The 16,263-nt window shown below is 42.6% G+C and overlaps 1 protein-coding gene across 2 annotated transcripts; it reads right to left on the bottom strand.

Moving 5' to 3' along the window:
* Positions 1 to 338: 338 nt before the first annotated feature.
* Positions 339 to 16,045, bottom strand: LOC102576030 (cyclic GMP-AMP synthase). Of its 2 annotated transcripts, none has more exons than XM_006275574.4 (8): positions 14,092 to 16,045; positions 13,476 to 13,786; positions 11,641 to 11,961; positions 7,360 to 7,643; positions 5,400 to 5,631; positions 3,498 to 3,755; positions 2,949 to 3,048; positions 339 to 1,047 (listed from the first exon to the last, which is right to left on the bottom strand). In XM_006275574.4, exons 2-8 carry the CDS (start codon positions 13,771 to 13,773, stop codon positions 702 to 704), a joined length of 1,839 nt encoding a protein of 612 aa, XP_006275636.1. In that variant the 5' UTR covers positions 13,774 to 13,786; positions 14,092 to 16,045; the 3' UTR covers positions 339 to 701. The 2 variants fall into 2 exon arrangements, with proteins under 2 accessions (XP_006275636.1, XP_019334409.1); XM_019478864.2 differs by having other exon boundaries at positions 13,494 to 13,786.
* Positions 16,046 to 16,263: the final 218 nt, after the last annotated feature.

Below are 16,263 nucleotides of genomic sequence, written 5' to 3'. Positions count from 1 at the left end.
TGTCACCACAAGGCTAAGGAGTAGAGGGGGGTTGAGAGAGAAGAGTAAGTGAGGGTCAGAATGGCATGCATGGAACTATTTGGTCATTGTAAAGAGACAGATGTAAGATCCTCGAAGAGCACTCTAGGTTATACCAGAGGCTGTTTCAGATCCCAGCACAGGCAGAATCTAGCAGTTCAAAGGTGGTTCGAATTGCCCCCCTTTTGCCCTTTGAACAACCCCTTGTAAGAGGTATCTCTCAGAAGATGTCCCACACAACCAGGTTCAGTAATGGTATTGAATAAAGAATAGTCACTGTAACATTTTTTGGGGTTCACCAGACCACAACAGTTCTTGAATGAGAAAGAAACAAAATCTTTTTATTAACAGTCATGGAAAACTAATGCAAAATGGAACTTTCAGTTTTTCCTGTAGCCACAGGATTGACTCCAAGGTCTCACATTCACAACATATTTTAAGGGATGCCCCCAAACTCTAACCTTTTACTATCTGATCCTACAATCAACCTAATCCATTCTAACTATAAAGAAAATACAGGAAATTATTTCTAAATTCCATATTGACTGATTTTCCCTGATCTAGACAGAAAAAAGGATTATATAAAAACACAAGAAAGCTAGCAGGATTCATCTAACACTAACAAAGCTATTGTTTCTATGCATTTCAGTAGCAAATCCATGTGCAGAAAAATGGGAAAGAAACTATTCCTCATGAGTTGCAAATGCTGGCAACCCATTATTTTTCTGCTCTTGTAACCGGTCTAGAAGGAATTTCAGCTCCTTGGGAGGGACGCTTGTGAACAAGTTGCAGTTTGGAATAAAAAAATGGGACAAGCTTGCATTTTCCACATGTTGAATGAAATCATCTAGGACCCTGAGAAAACAGTTGACAACATCAGAGGGTTTCCAGTCTGAGTCGTCCTTTACCTGTGTCAGAGTATGAAGAAAAGAGGTCTTGGCATAGTAGGAGCACATGTGACTTAACTGCCGAGGATACTGTTTCTTCAATTCTGAAATAAGGCTCTTCAGCAGCCGAATACATATTTTTCTATATGGGGGGGAAAGTTTAAACTTTATTCATAGTCATTGTTATTTTTCATTATTCCCCACTAACCAAATCACAATACCTTAAGGAGACCTAATGCTTTTTAAAATATGGTATTACACATTTAAAATGTAGTTCCAGATATTTATCTTTTTGAATGGCAACCATCGATCCTCCTGGATCATGGTGTATGTATGAGGGCCACCCAGACCTTCGATGCATATGCCTGGGCAGGAATTTTTGGAGGAGTGGAGGCTGCCCAGTAGGGCTGTGTGAAGCTTCAATCACTGATTCAATTCAGAGGAGATTCGGCGTGATTCAGTGGCCAAATTGCCAAATCTGAATTGAATCAGGAGACCCTTTAATTTCTCCAAATTGAATCAGAACCCTCCGAATTGATTAAGAGAGACTTGGAAAGATTTATGATTCAGACACAGACACAGCTTTAAATGTTGTTTCTACATACGTCAAGGTAGCAGGCAGTTCATGAGTGCTGTGATTCTGGGGCAGATGGAGCATCCCACAGGAGTGCAGGGGAGTCCTCAGCGTGCTTGGCAGCTGATGCAGAAGTGGACCAGAAGCACTTCTAGTCCACTTCCAGGTCTGCCAGGGAGTGCACAGGGAGGCCCCATCGCACCCTCCCGGCTTAGCAACTGGTGCCTCCTGGATCTGGAGGGGCACCCGGGGGCCCCACCCCATGGCTGATTGCTGAGCTGGAGGGGGCGCAGGAAGGGCGCCCTGTGCGCTCGGCGGTGGATGTGGAAGTGGACTGGAAGTACTTGGGGAGCATGTGGGGGGCCCCTGCACGCCTGTGGGATGCTCTACCCACCCTACCATCTCAGCATTCATGAGCCACACCTGGTACCTCAAGGTATGTAAAAAAAATTTAAAGCTGTGTCTATGGCTAAACCGCTGATTCTCCAAATCAGCAACAAATCTTCAGATTTGAATTCAGCCGAATCAAACAGGGAAAGTGATCCAAATCAACTAATCGAATCATTCTCCTCAATTCAGGCCAAATCCAAATGAAATATGGCCTGTTTTGCACACCCCTACTGCCCAGACCTTCCATCCTCCCTTTAGGCCACTGAGACAGAATCCGAAGAGCAGACTGAGTCCAATGTTTGGTGCCTCCATAGCTGTAGCTGTATAAGTGTCTGAGAATCAAACCCAGGTCTCCTCTGTGGTAGACAAGGATTCTTCCACTGAACCACAGGGAACTCCTATCTTTTTAAGTAATTCAGACAGAATGTGCAAAATTATGAGCTCATTTAAACCAGAAAAAAATCCAAAATAACTCCTCTGAAGCAAACCAGAAAATTACTCTAGATTCACAATGTGTAATTGAGGAGAGAACTTGCCATCACCCCACACATTACTCCTGATTCATTCTAGAGGTCAACATAAGTTTGCAGGGGAAAGAAGCTGGAAGAGTATGTTTAAGATCCTTTATGGTAAATAGGAGGTGCTCAGGCCTTCTATGGCAAGAATGTTTTCCATAAGTGCTGCTCAGAGGTCTTAAGTTATATTTGTGTTCATAGTGGACAGCTGTGGACAGGGGTACACTTATCCAGTCTAGCTAAGGAAGTCTTACCATGTGGTCTGTGTGTCAAATCAAGAACACTTTAATTTTAAACATTGGATATTCAAAGCAAATAACTCATTAATGACAGGACAACGTTTTTCACTGACTCATTTTAAATAAAAAGTAAATCAAGGGGAAAATGTCACACTCTGTCCATGAACAATATGTGAATCAGAAAGGAGGTGTAATCTGTAGAATAAATTATTTCTTAAAAATATTCATCCTGCCCTCGTGTGGATGTTGATTTCACCTGTACTAACCCAAGGGGCAGGAGATACATCCTCAGTTGGACCCATGCTTGATCCCTAGATTTACATACCTGCAGCACTTGGTGCCATAAGATTCACAGCACGTTTTAGTGTTGCCATGGTTATTCAAAATCTTCTTTTCAATATGAGAAAAAGAAATTCTCCAGGTCTCTGCAATATAGGACATATATAACAATGCAGCCATCTCAATGCCAGGCTGTCTATCGGTGTGCATGTTTGAAATACTTTCAGTCCAAGGCTTAATTAAGGTTACTTAAACATTTAAGAGGTATTTAAAGTTAAATAATTTAAAGTTATTCTTGGCAATTTTTTAAACAGGAAATTAGTGCAGGAAGAAAAGTGATAAAGGTCTGGCCATAAGTCCTTAGAAGGGCACTTTTCCTACATTTACAGAAGATGTCAGATATGTCACAGATGTCACAATATAATGAGTATAGTCCAGTTCTCATGGGAGACAGACAAACTGGGTAGAGTTTGGTTCTGCAATGTTTTGTGCTCCTCTCGCAGACAGCTAGGTTATAAACTCAGTTCTAGTCCCATCACTTAAATGAGGGTATCTGCTGAGGTAGGCAGTTAGTTAGGAAAGGGAATTAAATTACCTTTGTTATCTTCCCCAGGTGGCTGCTTGGCAACAAAATAAAAGGACTTATTCCTCCATCGCATGCTTTTCTTCCCCAGCCACTTTTCAACATCCTTCCCTACACCACATGAAACAGGCCACGAGGCTGAAATTTCCAGAGCAGGAACAAGATCCATAGATATCACCTCACTACCTTTATCATCTAGTACCATTACAGTAACTGCTGGGCAGTTGGGTTTCTTCCTCTGTGGCTTCATATTCCACCCTGGGAAACGTACTGAGAAGCCAAAAGGAAAAGAGAGAAATACACTGTAAAGGCCAAAGAGACATAATTACAAGCAAATCATGTGGGACATCTCTATTCCACCACCAATACAGGTCTATGCAAACCAAAGAAGGAATCTGAAAGCTTATAATATTCCCCAGGCTGAGGTAAGTCTCAGGAAACCATTCCTTAATGCCACATTAACAAACCTAAGCGGTGTAGTGCTTTGATCTCGGTTCAGATTTTGACTCCTAGATACATCTAATGGTAACATCCAAGGTTTGATTTCAGTGAATCACTTTATACAATCATTGAGTTCACATCCCTGTTCCCATTCAGTAGTCTTACATTTCACATCCAAGAATTACAATAGAACTATTAGGCACAGTCTCACACTAGGAGCTCTTTTTGAGCCAATTATGCATTGTGACTCCTAAGTCATGTTCGGTTACCTAAAATAATGTGATTCCTTAACCTGCATTCTTGGTTTACCAGATGTATGATTTTGCATAGACTATAAATTAAATCACATATTGGTCAAGCAGTCCCTGCTATCAAGTAATATAGCTTGTTCTGTAGAATTGGTCTGACCTTATTGTTATTTAACTCTCTGCTAATTCTTGTGTCATCAGTCAATTTTACAAGTAATGATTTTGTATTTTCTTCCAGATCATTTATAAAGCTTTTACATTGTGGTGGGCCAACAGATAATCCCCATGAAACACCACTAGACATGCCCCTTGTAGATTATTATTTACAGTTACTTTCTGGTATCAGTCAGGCAGTTTTAATCCATTTAATATGTGCTACATTATTTTTGCATAATTTTTAATTATCATGTCACAGAATCTTAGAATAGTAGGGTTGGGAGGGACACCAAGAGGTCATCTAGTCCAATCCCCTGCTCAAAACAAGATTATCCCTGCCTAAATTATGCTAATCAAGTGTTTGTCTAACCTGCTCTTAAAAATGTCCAAGGATGGAGATTCCATAGTCTCTTTAACTAGCCTGTTCTAGTACTTAACCACCTTCATAGTAAGAAAGTTCTTCCTAATCTCCAACCAAATTTCTTTTGTTGCAATTTCAGGCCACTACTCCTTTTCCTGTTCCCAGTGGCCACAAAGAATGGTCTATCTCCATCCTCTTTATAATTACTCTTCAGGTATTTGAAGATCATTATGAAATCCACACTCAGTCTTTTCTTCTCTAGATTAAATAATCCGGTGGCTCTAGATATCACGTGGTACTAAATCAAATATTTCATGAAGGCTAGCATATTGTATCAGCACATCTATCTTTATACATCAAACAGCATTCTCATGAAAAACAAGACCATGTTTGTTCCACCACCCTTATTTTATATTCATGCTATGGTTGGTAGTTGCTATTCAAGCAAGTTCAAGAGTTGGAGCAGGGAGTACTGCAAGTTAGGACTGAGAGATATCAGCAGAATGATTTGGGGGAGGGGAGACCCAGGTCTAAATACTAGGGGAAATACAGATTCAGATTAAACTAGCTGAGCCAGGGAGGGGATGGAGAATGAAATTTGCTTAGCTCAAGGCAGTGTTTTTGCATCCCTCCCTTTCATACATGATGCATTTGTTCACAATAATACTTAATTATTAATACTGAAAGGGTGTTAAAGCTCTTGTTTACCTTGGTAGTGTGAGTTGATGAACTGATTGACATGTTTCCTGAACTCCTCTAGGACTTTCACAGGAGACACAGTACTTCTATCATCCAGCAGAAAAGGGGTGGGAAAGCTCCGGGTGTTTCTCTCCAAGGTAACTTTGTAATAGAGGCCAGTATAGCCAGCTATCTCTTCATAACGAACATATTTGGGAACTGGCAGAGAGAGCATCACGTCAAACTCGTCAGGGTGAGCAACCTACAGAAAGGCATCAGCTATCAGCTTTAGGATTAATTAAATAACTATATAAGCAGCAGCAACAGAATGAAAGGAGGGTCCTGCCTGTTCATGGCTCTTAATAGTAACATGGGCTGTGCCTAATACTTCTGCGTAGGCTTCTTGGGTTTAATGAGAATATGTCACAGGAGTCCTGTATAATGAATAATGGCCTGAATACTAGCATGTACAATCTTTCTTCTCGACTGATGTTAGGGGCTGCCAGGAGCAAGTTTAGTCCCTGGCATAAGTCAACAGCTCTGAGTTAGGTTGATTTGTAATGACCCCCTTAGGAGCTATTGTGCTGGTAGATATCGCCAAAGTACATTGCATGCTGGCCACGTATCTCCCTAATCCTCAAGCCCAGAAACACCTCTGGTACACTGCATTATATGGCCAAGGTGGATGGCACTGAGCTGGCCACATTGGCTCCATGCCAGCTCACTTAGAGCAGCTTGAAGTCTCTTTTGACTGCCAGCATGTAGCTGCCCAAGATGTAATTCAGCTCTGGATGTGCTTCAATGAGGTTTTTCTCTGCAAAGCTGACACTAAACCACTGCTTTAAGATAATATGTGGGTTATTATACTGATAGAGCTGCTAGTTTTGTATGAGCTGGGTATTAGACACAATGTCCTGGTCCTAGCTCAATCTCAGTAATTGCACCTGCATCTCTAAAACGCCATTGAATTTCAGCTAGATATAGTTGTGTTTTAATTCTACACTGCTGTTTGGAAGTACAGTGGGTGCCAATAAACACCTGCCACCTATTTCTCTTAAGAGGCTGTTATTCGATAGCATACTTTGTGTGTGTGTATGCATGCATACACACGTGTGCATACATGTGTGCACATGACTATATACATATAGGCTTGATACTTGTATAGTATGATCAAGTACTAAAGTCAACCAAGGTCCATCATGTAGACAAGCTGAGGATCTGAACCACACTGGGAGGGTCTACAAAAGACACTACGTCACCATGGTGAAAAGCTACAGTGATATAGCTTGTCACTACAGTGATGTAGCGCTGGTGGGCACTAACCATGATGCTGCTGCTACTGCACAATAACTTGTTGCTACTGCACAGTAGGGTCTGAAACAACCTGTGTGCTGCTGGGACTGCGCAATACCGGTGAGTACTGTGCAATACCAACCGCACATTGGGAGCACGTGTAGGCACACCCAGTCTGTGACACATTTTGAACCTCTTTGTGGGAAGATGTTATGCAGTGTAAAATAAAAAGGAATAATAATAAGTTAACTTCTGAAAGCACATTACAATATATAACATAAACAGTTACAATGATAGTAATCTAAAGGCACAGGTTTAAAAATCAAATGTCTTTGAATAATTTATCAAATTAACAAATAACTGATTTAGTTGTTACAAAGATGATTGTGTACGGATCCCAATAACCACAAAACAGCACAAGGTATCTAGAATGTGAACTGAATTAATTCCTTAGGCTCAGATTCTGGTACTCTAACTTACATTAATGCGTACCCTAAATTATTCCTCAAGGGGTGTCACTGACTAGTCAAATACAAAAGCACTTTTTGAGTAAGGTGAGTAAAGTTATCAGATTCTGGCCCCCAGTTAATTGGGCAAAAAGATATAAACTATGTAAAAATAAACTTATGGCTGATTTGTATTTTGCACTAGATAAAATAGCAGTGCCCATTACCTCAGCAAGTGGGCAGTTACTCACTTTCACAAATTCGTAGTAGCTCCCTGTGGTCATCTTGGTCACCTCCTTAAAGTAAGGCCTCTCCTCACACTTCTTCAGGTAACTAATGAATGAATCAATGAACTCATTAATAATACCAGCAGCCTTGGCTCTCTCATCATGTTTCAGAGGAAGGGATTTTACCCTCTCCTTAATGCGGAAAATGACATCTTGGCTTGGCTTGGGGAGAGTAGCTACTGCCACCTCTGAGCCATCACATAAGTCACTAAGGGCAGGTCTGGAATAGGCTTGTCCAAGGCTTGCTCCTAAAAGGGAATATTTAAGAGACAACAAAAGTTAAAGGCCAAGTAAGTCTGTATTTTCTGACTTTTTCAAAATACATCCCCCTACGTACTCCTGTTACGTCTCAGCTCTGTGTTCTTGGGCAACCCTGGCACAGGATGCAGTCTGTCTGACTCACAAAGGACTCATCCCCCCCGCTCCCCTCCTCTACCTAAACGAAACTGATTAAGATGCAGTGAGAGACGCACCTAAAACTCTCCAGATAAGGGTGACAAGAGTGAACAACTGCCCTAGGTCTCATTTACATCCGAGATGGAACCAGATGACCATTCATTTACATGAGAGATGGAGAACAGAAAGCCTGAAGCAGAGACTGCAGTGAATTCTGGGACCAGAGAAGCAGGGGAGCACTGCATGATGGGGAATCTGTGCTTCAAATGTTAATCAACCCATGTTCACACACACCCAGCTCAGCATTTATCAGACCAGTTCTAATCTGGATTTACTAAGGACTTTCCCCCCCCCCCAGACACACACACACAGCTCTAAGTTTAATAGGCATCTCGGGCCGTACATTCCCCGGTCCCACTATGGGAGGCCTATTTAAACTTGATTGACTAAAACTCGGTTGCTGGGTTAGGGAATGCTGAGGCAAGAGACTGAGTCAGAGGGGGTATGGGCAACATTTGAACAATGGTTAAGGGTTCATCACAGCATCCAGCCTGCTGGAGCCCTAATCCCAGGTGTTGTCATATCTTTGCTGAGACAACTGGTGGGAGTCCTCTCCACAAAAGGTTATGAGCACCCCAATAATTGTCTTAAGTCTGTTAAAAGACTATAGTAAGATCTGGAAAAGTCATGCTAAGATGAGGCTTGTGCACAACAAGTAAAAATCCAAAATCCTGATGCTGCAAGCTATCTATTGTTCCTGAAGAAACCATGAGATATCCCATCAGTATATCTGCCATCCATAGGAATTTCAAGCTGGCTCCCAAGTATTTGGGTTACTCCCTAATCTTAAGTGTTTCCTGATTATCAATCAGTTTCCTGAGATGGTCCATACCAGATAACCTCTTGTCAATAGAAAAGACAATGATTTACACTACTGAGTGTGCTTCAAAGCAGCTGAACTGAGGGTATAAAAATCTGTAAGTGTGTGTGCTGCAAAAAGAAGAAGAAGCAGGAGGAAAGAAGGAGAAAAGGAAAGAAGAAGAAAACTCTTGTGCTGACACCATCCCCTGTCGTTCTTGGGACGCTGGAAGAGCAGATCATCTCTCTCTTCAAGGATTGTGCTACGGACTGTGCCTGTCACCTTTGCAGCCTGAGTACCTTGGACTAGGTGAGATCCCAGCGCTCGCTCTCTCTCTCTCTTCTCTCTAGGCATAAACTTCTGAACCTGAACTGTATCAGTTAAGCTTGAGCTAAGTTTCCCCAAATACTTAGTGAAACCAGGGTAGTATTGTCATTGTTTGTGTTTGTTTTTCTTTTGCATGTCTATTACTACCAGTACTATTATATATTTCATATGCTTAGCAATAAATAACTTTTATAGTCAAACTGGTAGTAATTGGGTATATTTTTCCTTCTCTGCTTCTTTTTCCTCCCGTGCTCTGCAGCAATGCTTCTTTTACCTAAGCTAAAGATCCCTGTGAAGCCCAAATTATTGTGGGGTCTGCTCATCAAGAGGCCAAAGATTGGGACATGCTGAGTTTGAAACACATAAGGGGATCAGCTTGTACAGGCTGATTGACCCAGTTTGACTCAGACGTGCCCTTATGAACTGAATGCTGGCCCATGAGGGTGTCAGCTGGACACCCAGCCGGATTCAGAGGGATTCTGTTTACCTGTGTGCTTGTGTCTGACTGCATTTTATTGTTGCTCTTATGAACTGATTCTTGGTATATGAGGGTGTCAGCCTGCCCATGCTGATCAGCCTGGCCAGGTCAGGCATGTCACATTAATTTGTGTGTGTTTGTGTGTCTGACTGATTTGGTGACTGGAGGAACCCAGTCCCATTGAGATTGAGTCCTGCAAGATAGCTCCACTGGGGGTGAGGGCTTGCAGAAGGGAGAAATACAGCTCCGTATAGTAACACAAGCAGCACATTGACAGAATCACCAAGACCCTAGAAACTATCCCTAATAAATGAGCACACCCCAAAGTAATGGGCAAATTTGGTAACACTGCTCCCACACCTCCCACTCACTTCAATAAGGGTTTAGGATACTCAGCAGCTCTGAGGAATGATCAGCACTTCAAAGGTATCTTAGCACCTCACAAGATGAGGAACAGATCTGCAAGTACATCTGCAGCGTTGTTCTACCAGCTAACTCTTCAGCTCCCATTTATCCAGTGGTTTCAGATGTGCCCTGAGTTCTTTAGGTAATGATGTTCTTTTATTGTCTGGATGTTTGGCAATTACCACTAGAGCTATTTGCTTACACAAAAAAGAAGTTGAAATAAATCTGGGTGACACTTCTGAATGAAACAGTTTTGTTATTAATAAAGATTTTTCAATACTGGAAATCTACGTAATTTCAAAAATATATCTCCAAGATGAGATTTCTTTTTTCCCTGTAGACACCCCCCTCCCCCCCCAAGACCTGTCTACCGCAGCCTCTGCTTCCTCACCCGGCCTGTGTCCCCACCCCACTCACCCTCCCATTGCAGCTCTGGCTCCAGCTCCAGCTCTAAAATCACTCTAGCCCACTAGCCCACGGCATGGGCCATGGAGCACATGTTGGCTCTGACCTTGCCAAGTCATACAACAGTGATTGTGGCAATGATAGCAGCTCTGGTTTAGACTTGGGAACAGGCCTGTGGCCAGAGCTGCAGCTGCCAAAGCCACTACTGCTGGAGCAGACCCAGAGCTGGAGCCACAGCTATGATGGCAGGTACCCAGCAGTAGGGGATAGGCAATGCAGGGGATGGGCATTGCGGGGCCAAATGGGCAGGCACCGGGGAGTGCAGGCACAGGGAGGAAAGCACTGGAGGAGGCAGGCAGGAGGGGGGTGCAAATGGTGTGGGGAGAGGTGCCAAGGGGTGCAGGCTTTGTAAGGGGGTTGGCACTGGAGTGGGCGGGGATGGGGGGGCAAATGGTTGTGGGTAAGGTGTGGGGGGTGCAAGTGGAGAGCAGGCAGCAGTGGAGGCAAGTAGCAGAAGAGACAAGCAGCAGGAGGCAAGAGGCATGGGTCAAGCCACTTGACTGCTTTACCACCTTCCCCCCTACTGTTTCTTGCCCTACTGCAGTGGTGGGGGGATGAATTTAGTAATTCCCAGTAATTAGATTCCAGACATGGAAAATTATATCAAATGTAGAAGCTTTTCATGTCTAGAATCTAATTATCAGGCGGCTGTCTTAAATTCAAAGTCATCTTGAATTTGGGTAAATCTGGTATTTTTTTAATGTAGGCTTGCATCTGCTGTATAATTTTTCTGTGTGCCCCTTTTTTCCTTCCTGCCCTCCCCTCCCTATTCTTTTTCTGTGGCAAAATGGGAAAAAATGAGGGGGAGGAGTAGAAATGGAAGGAAAAGTGCGGTGAAGGACTAACCACAGAAACCAAACTGATTATGCAAAAATTTTATATAAAGTCTTTCCAAAGTAGTTGAATAAACAACACACGACTTTTTTTTTAACTCAGAAAAATGAAAACTATTTGAAATCTTTCAGAGACATTTTGTTTCCACTGTTTGACAATCTCTCATTGAAAGAAGCCTTGGCTTACCGCTGCCTATTAACAATAGGGGCTCTCTTTACTGTTACCTTTTTCATCATCTGTTTGATTCATCTACTTGCTGCATCTTGTCATAAACCAGTGAGCTCCCCAGGGCCAGAGCTGTCTCCTTGTTACTTGTTTGTGCAGTATCTAGCACGACAGGCCTGGCCCTTTATTGGATCCCTTAGTAGTAACAATAACAGCAGCAATAAGAGAGGTTTTGCTTTACCTCCTTAGGTGAAAAACTGTGAAACATGATACTCTCTTCAATGAGCTCATGCATCCTGTGATCACTTGTACCAACCTGCAGATTCTTTCTTTTTTTGTGCAGATGGAGCCCGCTTCGTTCTTGGGCAGCGCTCAAGGAGTCTTTTTGGGGATTGGAGCCTTTGAGCTTCTTGTCCAATTGACTTTCTTCTGGCTTCAAATTCAGGTACGTCTAGTGCAGACACTGGAGCTGCAAATGTTGAGCTTTCCATCCCCTCTTCATTCACTGTGCCTTTGCCTTGCCTTCCTCTGGCTTTTCTCTGAGGAGCATTTCCTTCTTGCTTGCTTTTATTAGTCCTGATACTTTGCTTACTCTGTCTTTTGTCTGGCACTTTTTCAGGCACCTCAGATATGGCTCCTAGAGAATTTCCAACATATTAACTTTGTTGCTAGTGTCAAACACACATATTGGTTATGAGAGGCATAGCTAGCGTGTTTCGTTCTCTGGACATAGATACCAGAGAAGTGGTAGAGTTGCTGAGCACTGGAGAGTGTGTGTAGGAGGTGTCAGACTTACCTGCCCTAAAGACTTAAAGATCCCAACTACTGCTGCTGCAAAGTGATCTCCCTGCCCCCAAGTGCAGTGCAGACTCCCTAGGGACTGCCATTCTGCTGTTCACTCTGAATCAGTGCCTGGGACCGGTGCCCCGCTCCCCAACCCCTCGTTAAGCTACTGTTGAATATTTTGCCCTTACATAGACAGACTGACAAATCATTGCAGGTATATCTCAGAATCACTTGTGCTTCTCTTAGTGAGGAACAGGTCTAGCTAAAAGGAGAAATAACATCAATAACAATAGAAATAATAGCTGTGTCCTTCCACAAGCAGTGATGAATGGAAGCTGACCAAAGCTCTCAATTTTTATTTTTATGTTTTTTGCATTTTCATCAACATTTCCAGGGAGAAAAAGTAATAATTTTCACTGATTATACATTCAGGATCCACAATAGGCAAACTAAAAACACCTCTAGAATAGGAATAATTTAGGTTGTTATTATTTAGCGTAGGGAGATAACAACTGGAATGGATTTCAGGGCCCCAGAACAGCAGCAGTGGGATCTTTCAACAACAGGTGCTATCTGAGCAAAAATGTCTGTCAGGTTCTGTCATTAAATATTAAAAAATCCTTTCAGTTTTCTGGTTCCATTAGGCCAACATGGTTAAGATGCATTTTTTTGTTGTTGCCAGTGGCACACAAGGGAATGATGCAGCTAGTAAACTATATAATTTCCTTCGACTCTCCATCCTGAATAACCTTTAACTTATATTCAAGTGAGTTGACTGGAACTAGCCTTTGGTTTGAGTACATAGTGGGGCTCACCGAAGCTGTAGAAAAACACTTGAACTACTCTGTTACCATGCTTCTGCTCCAATGTCCGGTAACTCCCTGTATGTCCAGTGAAATGTCTTCCAGACTCAACAATTCCTTACTGACGTGAACAGGTCCACTAATTTCAATAGGAATAGTTGCATGGATAAGAACACAAGAATCTATATAACAACTGTTAGAAAGTCGAAATCTTTGTGTTAATGAAAGGTTTTGAAAGATTGCCTTTCTATGGGGTGAAATAGAGGGGAAGAAAGAAAAGATAATGCCACATCACTGATTCCCCAAGTCACAGTCACTGCAGCTGTCTGACTTAATTGAGCTGTGCTTGCCTATCCACCAGACTCTTCCTCTGACAAGCTGATCTGAGGACAGCCTGAGAGAGAGAGAGAGAAGACAAAAAGTGGTGATTCCAGTTAAATCTCTGGATGAAAGTGACATACACAGAGATATTCATTGCCTTAAAAAAGGAAACCCTGGGAAGCTTGCAGCACCTCTACAGGAACTTTAACAACATTAACCAGCTGAAATAAAATGCACTCACCTGGAGCTTCACACTCACCTGGAGCTTTGCTCCTTCTTCTCTGCTGTGGGTCACTTTTTGACAGCTGCTTTGAGGACTTCGGAGACACCAGTGCCCACAGCTTTTGTCCAGGTGTACTGACTGCAAATTCTGCTACTTCTGATAGAAACTGGGGATGAGCCACAACTCCTGGGCAATCTGGCTCCTCATTGTACTGTGTGGTTTTGTCTCTGCCACATCCAGCCTTTCTCTGAGAAACTTTCTTCTGCTTGGTACTTTCAGGAGTGGGGCTTTTTTTGCCTGGAGCCAGTTTTGGCATTTTAGCGTGGTCCCTAAAAGTTTTCAAAGAACTCCAGATATAAATTGGAATAGCAGATTTTTCCTTGGGATAAATACATTATACAGTTACTATTCCTTCTAAAAAATGAGTACCGAATTATTCATGGCATTTCTTACTCTTCCCATAAACATTCCCATACACACACATCCTCTTTATGTTCTCTTCAGGGGATTACCCTCTTTTTGTACTTTATCCTCTCCATATTCACAAAAGGGGGAAAGTGGTGATGAAAAGAAAAATTGTGATGAGCACTCTATAAATCCCCAACACTACATACCGCATGTATCTCTACCTTACCTTTTTGCTCAGTGATTTTGGTGAAGAGCTGTGACTTCAACTCAACAATCTCCGTCTCAAGTATTTGCTTTCTCTCAGAGCTGAGGCTGCAGGAAGTTTCTACCCACCTTTTTTTTGTAAAACTCTCTTGTAGCCACACCCTAAGCTGACTTTAATAAGAAACGAAAGTTAGTAACGGCATTTTCCTGTCACAGAGTTTCAGAAAAAACAAGAACCAGTTGTGCAACAAATTCTCTGATGTTCTTCTGCCAGCCCTATACTGTTCTGTAGCATTGCCGTGTACTTTTAAATAGCCCTGGAACCTGCTGCTACCATCTTGTTACTGCTGTGGTCAAGGTTAGCTCTTGACCTTGTTCCCAGAGGGGGGTTGTGTTATTCTTTATACAGCAATTTCCTGTTCAAGATTCATTCTCTCTTTTTCTTATTTCCTTTCTACTGTACAACCAGAAATTCACCCATTATAGCCTTCATCTTTAATCCATTTGACACTGCCCAGAATACTTACCGTAGCAATAGCAGAATGAAACCTGCAATATCTCCCTACATAAAATCCAATCTTTGCCCTATTTAGAGAGGCAAGGGGAAGTAGTATCCAATTCCCTGTTTATTAAAACAAAATAAAAACAAATGGGAATTCAGTGCTGGTGAAATGTAGACCTGTACAACCAACACAGCCAGCTCCAGCCACACCCTCATGAGTGGGAGTTTCAGAAGAACGAAAAGACATTTTTGTTGCTTAAATTCCCCTTTCTGAGCAATAATGTATTTTTTTAAGGTATACAGGCACGTATACCGGGGGATGGAGATTTCCCACAAAGAGTGAAAAGAATTAAATCCTGTTCCTGAATTTGCATTAGAAAATCTTCCTGGGAAGTAGCCTGTGTAACCTCCATGAATTAAATACAACAACAATCACAGGCCCTTGGCATTGGCTGGGGATTAATGACCAAGTGGAAAGATGATGGCTTGAGGCAAAGCTGAGGAATCATTAAACCCAGCCCTCCATTTATTCCCCAGGAAATTGTTTTGTGCCAAGGTTGTTGCTGTTACAACTTTTCCTTAAAAACTTAAATGAGAAAATAAACATTTTAGAGCAACCTTTTTCTCCTACAGTGACAGCACTCCTTCCCAGAGATGTATACAGCTTTGAAAGATGCTCCTACAGCTGCCTTTGAAATCTATGTCGGCAGAAGGTGTTAGGTATCGGTGCTAAGAGGATTACATGCCTTATGTAACGTGGGGCACAGCCATGATTTGGCTTAAATTGACCCCCTCCTTCAGGAATGCCAATGTTTGCTTTGGTTGAGATTATTCGGTATCAGAAATCCAAGATCTGTCTGAGCGTAGCAGTGTGCTGGGCTAGCGTGGTTAAGGTACGGCACTTTCATAAGAATGATATGGCTACCGTTAGGTCTGGCTGCCTTTGACTTCTCATCCTCAATGACACTGATATCTTACTAAAAACACAGGTTAGTTTTACAAGCATGAAGTCCTCCTTCATTACACAGAAGCTTACAATATTTTCTCTGTGCTCCTAAAGTACCCATTTCCCTTGCCTTTCTGCTTAGCCTTTATAACTACTTCTTCGCTGAACAAGTCATAAATTATGCACTGTCTAAAGCAGGGGTTGTCTCTTTCTGTATGTTTATGGGCATGTCTACATGTGTGCATTTAATGGGCACTAGCCCAATTTAAGGCGCATTAATAGATTCATAGATTCATAGATGTTAGGGTCGGAAGGGACCTCAATAGATCATCGAGTCCAACCCCCTGCATAAGCAGGAAAGAGTGCTGGGTCTAGATGACCCCAGCTAGATGCTCATCTAACCTCCTCTTAAAGACCCCCAGGGTAGGGGAGAGCACCACCTCCCTTGGGAGCCCGTTCCAGACCCTGGCCACTCGAACTGTGAAGAAGTTCTTCCTAATGTCTAATCTAAATCTGCTCTCTGCTAGCTTGTGGCCATTATTTCTTGTAACCCCCGGGGGCACCTAGGTGAATAAATACTCACCAATTCCCTTCTGTGCCCCAATGATGAACTTATAGGCGGCCACAAGGTCGCCTCTCAACCTTCTCTTGCGGAGGCTGAAAAGGTCCAGTTTCTCTAGTCTCTCCTCGTAGGGCTTGGTCTGCAGGCCCTTAACCATACGAGTGGCCCTTCTCTGGACCCTCTC

This window comes from Alligator mississippiensis, chromosome 2 (genome assembly GCF_030867095.1).
Source record: "Alligator mississippiensis isolate rAllMis1 chromosome 2, rAllMis1, whole genome shotgun sequence".
Taxonomy (NCBI): Eukaryota; Metazoa; Chordata; order Crocodylia; family Alligatoridae; genus Alligator; species Alligator mississippiensis.
This window is presented reverse-complemented; position numbering and strand designations above follow the sequence as displayed.